We start from the raw sequence: 9,809 nt of genomic DNA, 5'->3' as shown, positions 1-9,809 counted from the left end.
AAAACTAACGCTAGCCAGTGTTTAAGGTGGTGAGAGAGTGGTTTATTCATAGCCTATATCTTATCTCTCCTGCTTCAGATGTAACTTCAGCATCTCATCTAATCTGTCATTCCTTAAAGTATAACATGACTTGTAGTACTCCTAAATTCAACAAAGACACACCTCCATTTTGTTTAGTGCAATATTGAATGGACCCTCTTTTGAAGTAGCCTATTTGGTTCACATCACTTCAACTATGTCCCAGCTACTAGATTGTTTGTCTGATCTGATCGGTATACAACTTCCCATAGACCCTGCTCTACACCTTCTCATTGATGACTCTCTAACTTGTATGAATGAAAAATCTAGGAAAATCTGGCTTGCCGGTTTAACAGCAATGTTATTGTACAAGTCTGGGTGCCACCCCACAATGTATCATTCGAACATTGGTTGAATACCCTTTTGGACATTCTTTTTCTTGAACTTTCCTCTTCCAAAGTAAATGGTGCAACCCCACGGACACTTACAACCTGGAACAATGGCATTTCCAAATTGAAGGACATTATAATGAAAAATAACTAATTTGAATGTTAGACCTGTTGACATCAGTGTGCTTTGTTGATATGCTTTGTTATATGAATATAAAAATAAAATAAATAAAACAAAGATAAAACAAAAAAAAACTATGTCCCAGCCATACACTGCAGAAATAGTCCTCCCATTTATCATCTTGGAAAAAGTCAAAATATGAGAACGTAGTCTGAACCAAATATCTTAAAGTGACTATATGTTAAAAAGATACACAGAAAGAAACTAAGTATGTACAAAATATGTTTCAACTGAATGAAGAAGACAATATCTGTATACCCTGTAAGGCATAAGCCTTCTATTTGCTTTAGTTGTTTCTGTTAACATTTGTGTTATTGTTTTTGTGTTATTATTTACATATTATTATGCTAGGGGGTTTATATTCATAACTTATATAATAATATCACTTATTTTGATTTAAGTATCTTTTTTCAGAGCGCACTGAATGGCCAGAAAAATCAATTTAACCATGAATTTATTAATCTTCTTTTTTTTTCATTTGGCTTATTCAAAATGTTTTATTGATTTAACTGAATATGCAGATGGCTATGTTACGTTGTGTTTATTAGAAAACCATTTTAAAATTGTATATTTTGTGCATAACAGCACATTTGAATATAATATGTATGCCTAAAAGGTGTAAGAATGTCATCATATGAAGTTACTCGTATTTGAGAATATACTGATTTTCAACATTGGTGAGCATTATGCCAGCAGCTTGGCAACTCTGTCTTGCTATATGACTGTTTATGGCAGGGATGGGCAACTGGTGCCTTCTCACTCAGTGCGGCCTGCAGATACATTTTCAAAAATCTTAAAAATGCTTCCTTTACCACTTCGAATCAGTAACAAAACAATTCAGTCTTCCTTCAGCAAGGAAGAGAGATAGAGCCTCAAAGAGAAGTGAGCAGTGCAAAGAGAACATTTCTCGAAAGAGAATCCTGTCTTTCAGGCGAGATGGGAAGCAGATGATCTGTTCACAGAATTTTAAGGCAAACCCATGTGTCTAGTTTGTTTAGAAACGTTATCAGCCATGAAAGATTTCAACATAAGTCAGCACTACAACACCTTGCGCAAGAAGTACACCGCAGCTTTTAGGGCTGCTGTCGTAGTTGACCTCAAATCAAAAGTACACCAACAACAGCGACTTTTTACCAACACAACCACACAAGAGTCTGCAGTCAAGGAATCTTATGCTGTTGCACTTGAGCTTGCCAAATCAAAGAAGCCCTTGTCACATGGAGAAATTTACCGTAGAGGTTTACCGTAGAAATGGCCAAAGCTTTTGGTGACGATAACCTGGTTATAAATTTTGAAACGGTCTCCTTGTCCGGTCGCACGGTGACTCGCAGAGTGACATTCACAATCATGTCGAGGGGAAGCTGAAACAATTCATGCATGACTGCAAGTACTTCTCCTTGGCCTTGAATGAGAGTACAGATATGATAGATGTTAGCCAGCTACTGATTTTTATAAGAACTATTGCCAGTTCTTTTGAAGTGCATGAGGAGTTATTCAAATTGGTGTCTTTGTATGATACCACTAAGGGCATGGACATTTTCAACACCATTAATAGTGTTGCAAGTGTGTATAGTGGCTTGACAAGCTGTCAGCTGTTCGGAGGGTGCACCAGCGATGCAGGGGAGACACACCCGTTTCGCAGGAGTCCTCCAACAGAGCGGAGTGGTTATTTTTGTTTCCTTAAAACAAACGTTTTGTATTTGTGATTAAAGAAGAGTAGAAATGATACAAATGCATTTGAGCATTAAACATATGAAGCTACTGGGGGGCACTGTGGCGCAAGCAGTAGCCCCGACCACATTCGGGCTTGACGCCCATGGAGGACACGGGTTCGAATCCGGCCCGATGTCATTTCTCCTGTCCACTCCCCAGCTCTTCTCCCTCTCATTTCCTGTCCCACTCTTCACTGCACTATCGATTAAAGGCACAAAAAGCCCAAAAATAAATCTTAAAAAAAAAAAAAAAAAACATATGAAGCTACTGTACTGTATGTTAGTTCAATAAACATACAGAGATGTGTATACACATATTTTGGTCTTATTTAAAATGGTAGTTTTCTCATATCCGATTAGGGGAAGTGTGCGGTCCTATGCGGCTCTCTGGTAGCGATGAAGAAAAATTGTGGCTCTCTCCATCATTAAAGTTTCCCATCCCTGGTTTATGGGCTGTCTGTTGTCACTTTAAATGATTAAATAACAATAAGAAATTCTCTGACATGGTGCCAAAACAAAATAAATCCTTTAAGAATTTAGCTCTGAATTCTATGATCTCAGGTGCAATAGCCCCAATGTTGATGTATTTGCAGCTGATGTAGATTACATTGTCTGAGTAAGTTAAAAAGGTTCTGCAATAAAACTGTATTTGGGAATGCAAAAGGTACAAAGAAAACTTAGATTGTACTCACACGAAGGGTTCCTATTGTTAATCTTCAACAGATGTCCAGTTGCTCTGAAGCAGTGTGCAGAGTTGTGGCCTGATGTGTGCAATTTCCTCCTTTATAAAATGTATTTACAAATCAAAGGCCAATCCCTACGAAGACCAAACAGCCAACCACAAGTTGATTTGAGTCTTTGACTCCATATATCGACGTCATTCTGTTAATGATCAAGCTGCTGTGCTGGTAATCCCCTCCACGGTCGACTCCTCAACTGTTTTATAACTCAGTGTACCTGCAGACAGTCACGCAGTCTCTCTCCCATGAATTGAAACTCCAAAAGCAGTAAGTCTGAACGACGCCATTCTGTTAATGATCAAGCTGCTGTACTGGTAAACCACTCCACAGTCGTCTCCTCAACTGTTTTATAACTCAATGTACCAGCAGACAGTCACGCAGTCACTCTCCCAACCTCCTTGACATTTGTGGATGGTTTTCATAACACCAGTATTTCTGGTTAGATATTAACAGTAACACTTACGTACATGTGGACCTGTTCTTGTAAATCTTAAGACACAGTTCTATTTTGGAAAAGGCAGATCTCATTTGTTAAATATTCAGGCAGTTTGCTAGAATTTTCTAGACTACTTTCTTTTAATCTTGAAGAAGATCAAATACATCCAAGATGTGGAGCAGCATCCATTCATGTCCTCTGAGTTTAAGCACATGACCACCATGTCCAGACAAACTGAGGCATCATTTATCTGTTTGGAGCTGTGTTCTTCCAACTCTACTAGAAGGGTTATCAGTCAGTAATGTTAGCATGGTCAGTTTTATACTGGTGTTACATATTCAAGAGCCATTTACTGAAACACCAGAACTGATGACCAGAACTGAGCCATGGTTCATCTGTTTTGATCTCTGCTCTTGCCACGCCACTAGTTCTAGTATAGTTACATTGTGTATGCAATAGTCATTAGAATTAAATATCTTGAATGCATGTGTCAGAAGCCATTATAATATAAATATGTTGAATGCTCTCCATTGTCATTCAGTGGAGTGTTTATACGTGTTAAGAGCAGCATGTGATTTAGTCAGAGCAGAGACCTCATGCAGTGACCATAAACACTGCTGAGTGACGCACTGCATGTGATCAAGATCAAGCGATAAAGATGAAGATAAAGATAAAACGCTTATGAAAGGTCGGAGCTGGGATTTTTATTTTGTTGCAAAGTACAATGCATACCTATGTTTTACAATTTAATTATGAGGGCTATTGTGTGACTATTGTGCTATTCAGTGGCAATGATGATTTAAGAAAAATATTATTCATGCTTTCAGTTATATGCTTCCATGTATTCATTTTCATGCAGAGAGAAGATGGTTGTTTGGAATGTATCATGTCAGTTGTGTACTTGTGTACTTGACCCATATTTCTGACTCTAATGTACATTAGGTTAAGGTAGGTAAAGGTAAAGGTCATGTTTACTGTGACTTGGTGTTACAGATGCGTGGATGACTGAAAGAGGCTCCTTTGTGAACTCAGATAAGTCCTTGATGAACAAGCAGTACACTTTCAGACAGATGTATTATTACTAATCATCATATTGTCATATCAAGTTTAAAAAGCTCACTGGGTTGGCACAGCTACAGGTAATCAAGCCCTCACGGGAGAAGGTAGTGGGTGAGCAGACTGACTGAGTGACTGTTTGGAATCAGCATCATAGAGCTCCCTCTAGTGGGCAGGAGAGCAGCAGGAGGCAGAGCAGGAGAAGCAGGAGATGCTGTCCGTGAGCACAGAGGTCAGCAGAGCAGGAGGCTGTTTGAAACCAAAAAGCCCATTAGTTCTCCTTTAAGCGCCATGCTGCTGTTTCATTGGATGTCTCCTCTCCCTTTCTGCTCTACTGGACAGAGAGGAAGGGAAGAACATGACAGCAGGAAGCTCAAGCTGAAGAGGGAGGAGAAGGCATCCAAGCAGACCTGAGGAAGCAGGAGCAGACACTGGCAGAGTTGTCTAACCCCTCACGCCACTTTTCTCTCTCTCCTCTGCTGTGTCTCAGACGCTGGATGAGACGACCCAATGAAGAACAACTGGGACATTGTGATGATTTTCCTCTATGCGAGCACTCACTATTGTAATTGTGTTACTTGAAACCCAATACATCTTTCTTTTACTGCTATTTATACAAGCCTTTGGACCTGACCAATTCTATAAACACTGAACCATGAACATTTAAAAATAATTATTTGTATTTATTTATCTTCTTCATCTATGTATTTATCAGCATCAAAATAATGTACTTAGAATTATTCATAAAATATATTTCCACATCTTCATACTTTACTTTTCATGTCTTTTTTTGTATTTGTAACTAACTTAAGTTTCATGAATTGCCTGAACCCCTAACTTGTGTCAAGAGTATGGCATTTCATGCCGGTTGTATCTCTCTCTCTCTCTCTCTCTCAAACACTCTGTCTCTGTGTGTGTGTGAGAGAGTGTGTGTGTATATATGTGTGTGTGTGTGTGTGTGTGTGTGTGTGTGTGTGTGTGTGTGTGTGTGTGTCCAATCAAGCGCTGTCCACAGGGTATGGCATGGCGTTGCAAAATGGAGTGATAGCCTTCCTTATTTAAAATCCTTTTTACCTTGTACAAATCTCCCACTTTCACAAAGCAGCCCCAGACCATCACATTACCTCCACTATGCCTGACAGATGGCGTCAGGCACTCTTCCATTATCGTTTCACCTGCTCTGCATCCCACAAATGTTCTTCTGTGTGATCCGAACACCTCAAACTTTGATTTGTCTGTCCATAACCCTTTTTTCCAATCTTCCTGTGTCCAATGTCTGTGGTCTTTTGCCCATATCAATCTTTTTTTTTTTATTGGCCAGTCTAAAATATGGCTTATTCTTTGCCACTCTGCCTAGAAAGCCAGCATCCCGGAGCGTCTCTTCACTGTAGACGTTGACATTGGCGTTTTGCGGGTACCATTTAAAGAAGCTGCCAGTTGAGGACCTGTGAGGCGTCTATTTCTCAAACTAGAGACTCTAATATACTTTTCTTCTTGCTGAGTTGTGCACCGGGGCCTCCCACTTCTCTTTCTACTCTGGTTAGAGCCCGTTTGTGCTGTTCTCTGAAGGAAGTAGTACACACCGTTGTTGGAAATGTTCAGTTTCTTCGCAATTTCTCACATGGAATAGCCTTCATTTCTAAGAACAAGAATAGACTGGCGAGTTTCACATGAAAGTTCTCTTTTTCTGGCCATTTTGAGAGTACAATCGAACCCACAAATGTGATGCTCCAGATACTCAACTAGCTCAAAGGAAGGCCAGTTTTATAGCTTCTCTCACCAGCAAAACAGTTTTCAGCTGTTCTAACATAATTGCACAAGGGTTTTCAAGGGTTTTCTAATCATCCATTAGTCTTCTAATCTAAGGCGATTAGCAAACACAATGTACCATTAGAACACTGGAGTGATAGTTGCCGGAAATGGGCCTCTATACACCTATGTAGATATTTTATTAAAAACCAGACGTTTCCACCTAGAAATGTACCACATTAACAATGTATAGAGTGGATTTCTGATTAATGTAATGTTATCTTCATTGAAAAAAACAGTGCTTTTCTTTTTTAAAAAAAGGACATTTCTAAGTGACCCCAAACTTTTGAACGGTAGTGTATATGGGTGAGTGCAGAACGTGGTAGCACAAGCAAGTCCTTCCATGGTACAAATGCCACAGTGGGTCAATCTGCCCTTTTGTCCTTGACTGTGCAGCATGTGCTGTGTGACCATGATGTAATTTTGTCCTACAGCGATATTGTCCCCACTACAGCCTCTACTGTGGGTATGCAGTCATATTGTCCCCATATTGTCCCCACCACAGCCCCTACTGTGGGTATACAGTCATATTGTCCCCACCACAGCCCCTACTGTGGATATGCAGCCATATTGTCCCCACCACAGCCCCTACTGTGGATATGCAGCCATATTGTCCCCACCACAGCCTCTACTGTGGGTATGCAGTCATATTGTCCCCATATTGTCCCCACCACAGCCCCTACTGTGGGTATGCAGCCATATTGTCCCCACCACAGCCCCTACTGTGGGTATGCAGCCATATTGTCCCCACCACAGCCCCTACTGTGGGTATGCAGTCATATTGTCCCCATATTGTCCCCACCACAGCCCCTACTGTGGGTATGCAGTCATATTGTCCCCATATTGTCCCCACCAGAGCCCCTACAGTGGGTATGTAGTCATGGAACATAGCAGAGATTTTTTCATTATCATTTTAGACTTTTTGCACTGAGCAGCTGAAACAGAAGTGAGATGGGTTTTTTATGTACCTTCCCCCAAAATAACAAAATCACACAAATTCCTTTTTCTAGTCATAATATTTATTAATGTCTTACAGAGGATACTATCGTGAAATATTTTCTTTATTTATTTTATGAAACACAATTTTGTATACACAGTCATACCCAGAACCTTTTGTATGGGAAGTAAACAAAAACCCTATTAGCTACAAAATAAAAATCGAAAATGATTCTGCAAAAACATGCAGGATTATATACACAAGAATTATGTACACATACATATATTTATATTACTTGTTATTTCTCATTTGATTATTTGGTTTCTTATTTTCTGATTTATTTGCAAATTTTTCAAGGAACGCAACACCACCTCCCACTGCCACTACGAGCCCTTCTCCCATCAACATTCCTGAGACGATCAGGGATTCTGTGACTGAGCAAAATTGCTCCGGATACTGCTGTTACCACTCCTGCAGCTGAAACCACACACAGAACGGTTTCTTTAGTCCCCTCTAGACTCCTGATATCTTCAATCTTTTTCTGGGCTCTCTTGTACACATCATTGGTATTTTCTTTTTTTTTTTACCTTCCCCCAAAATAACAACATCACACAAATACATTTTTTCTATTCATAGTATTTATAAATGTCTTACAGATGTTATGTATGGGATGTACAAAAACCCCATCGGCTAAAAACAAAAAATCAAATACTATTCTGCAAAAACCTGTCAGGATTTTTCTTTGCTTTAAGTTGCTTGAAGCCAGTCATACATTATTTCTCTTCACATAATTGTTTTGATATTTTCTTTCCAAGGAGCGTGACGCCACCTCCTACTGCTGCTCCAATCAACAGTCATGGGAGGACCAGGAGTTCTGTAACTACAATCACAACTCCCCCAGATACTGCTGCTGCCACTCCTACACCTGCAGCCACACCCAGAGCTACTTGTTTAGCCTTTGTCCTTTTTCATGGCATTTTCAATCTGTCTCTGGACTCTCTTGTAAATGCATTGAAAAATCAAATATCATTCTGCAAAAACACACATGGTTTTTCTTTCTTTCAGTTTCTAGAAGAATTATATCTAGATATTACTTAAATGTTATTTATCTACTCTATTTTTGCAACAAAAAAACCCCACCACATTCTCCAATCAACAGAAGGATCAGGAGTTCTGTGACTCTGTAAACAAAACTTCCAGGTACTATCACTCCTACAGCTACTGCACAGTGCATCTCAGTGCGACTTCTTTTGCCTTCTGTAGTCTCCTGGCCTTTTCAATATGTTTCTGGGCTCTCTCATATATCTCATTGGTAAAGTGCTTTCTTCCCTTCACTCTGTTGCTCTCCACCATGTCTTCAATTTTCTGCAGCAGTTCAGTGACCTGATGTGGATTTATGTCATTATTGTTAAATCCATGAAATCTTCCTTCGCACTCACTAATGAGGTTCTGGAGATCATAACCACTTTCATCAACATACTGCTCTAAGGTTGTGCCTTTGAGCCCATCAGTGTGGGTGAAGAGTATGATTGCGTGCTGTAAAGCTTCCTTCCCAAAGTTCTCACAGATCCACTGCACTGCATCCTTCTCTTCCTTGCTGTATCTAACCCCAAGACTGATCACTAGCAGGAACACATGGGGTCCAGGAGCTGTCATGTAAATACAGCTTTCCAGCGCATGCCTCAAAGACTTATCACCTATTTCTGTGTCACACACACCTGGTGTGTCAGTAACTGAGATGGTCTTCTCCCCTGACATGACCTCATCTATCTGACACTCTTTTGTCACAGAGTTAGGTGAAACCCCACATTCAAAGCGTTCTCTTCCCAGGATGGTGTTTCCTGCTGCACTCTTCCCTGATCCAGTCTTCCCCACCAGCACCATCCTCAGGTCAGCAGGAGATGAAGGCACTGTGAAAGCAAAGAGTTAGACAAATATTTGGTGCTTTTGGAAACATCTGACAACAGTTTTACAAACACATGTCGCACCATTGTACAGATTTTGTATTTCAGATTCAAGTATTTGTATCCCTACTGCCAGTGAATTTTCTCTTTCTCCATTTTCTCTTTGTCTGTTTCAATAATGTGCATAACTGTTATTATTATTATTATTATTTCTGCATAAAACAAGCCATCAATAACTGTCAATATTTCACACATTGTCTCGGTGCAATATTCCAATGATGAGGACAAATGTGAATTTGTTTGTCCACTGAAAATAGCAAAAACAAGAAATGTCATAACACACAGATAACACTCCCTTCAATCATATTTTCTGCTTTTTATTCATGTTTGTATAATCTGTCATTTGCTGGGCAAATGTCTGGTACTGTTGAGCAATAACACTTTTCTTGCAGAAATGCATCACTAGTTATTATTATTTTTAGTAGTAGTAGTAGTAGTAGCAATAGTATTATCTCCACCAATGAGGTTATGTTTTTGGTGCAGGATTACGGAAAAAAAGGTGTAGCATGGGTCATTACATTTTGGAGTGGATCTGAATCACAAGGTGGATCCAACCAAGAATTTGGT

The 9,809-nt window shown here is 39.7% G+C and overlaps 1 protein-coding gene across 1 annotated transcript; it reads right to left on the bottom strand.

Annotated features, from left to right (window-relative positions):
• Window positions 1–8,496: 8,496 nt before the first annotated feature.
• On the bottom strand, window positions 8,497–9,188 carry LOC122129054 (GTPase IMAP family member 9-like; the record flags this gene model as incomplete). Its single annotated transcript, XM_042704076.1, has 1 exon — window positions 8,497–9,188. A coding segment is annotated over one exon (692 nt), but the record flags the coding sequence as incomplete, so codon positions are not given.
• Window positions 9,189–9,809: the final 621 nt, after the last annotated feature.

The sequence above is a fragment of the Clupea harengus genome, unplaced genomic scaffold (assembly GCF_900700415.2).
Source record: "Clupea harengus unplaced genomic scaffold, Ch_v2.0.2, whole genome shotgun sequence".
Taxonomy (NCBI): domain Eukaryota; kingdom Metazoa; phylum Chordata; class Actinopteri; order Clupeiformes; family Clupeidae; genus Clupea; species Clupea harengus.
This window is presented reverse-complemented; position numbering and strand designations above follow the sequence as displayed.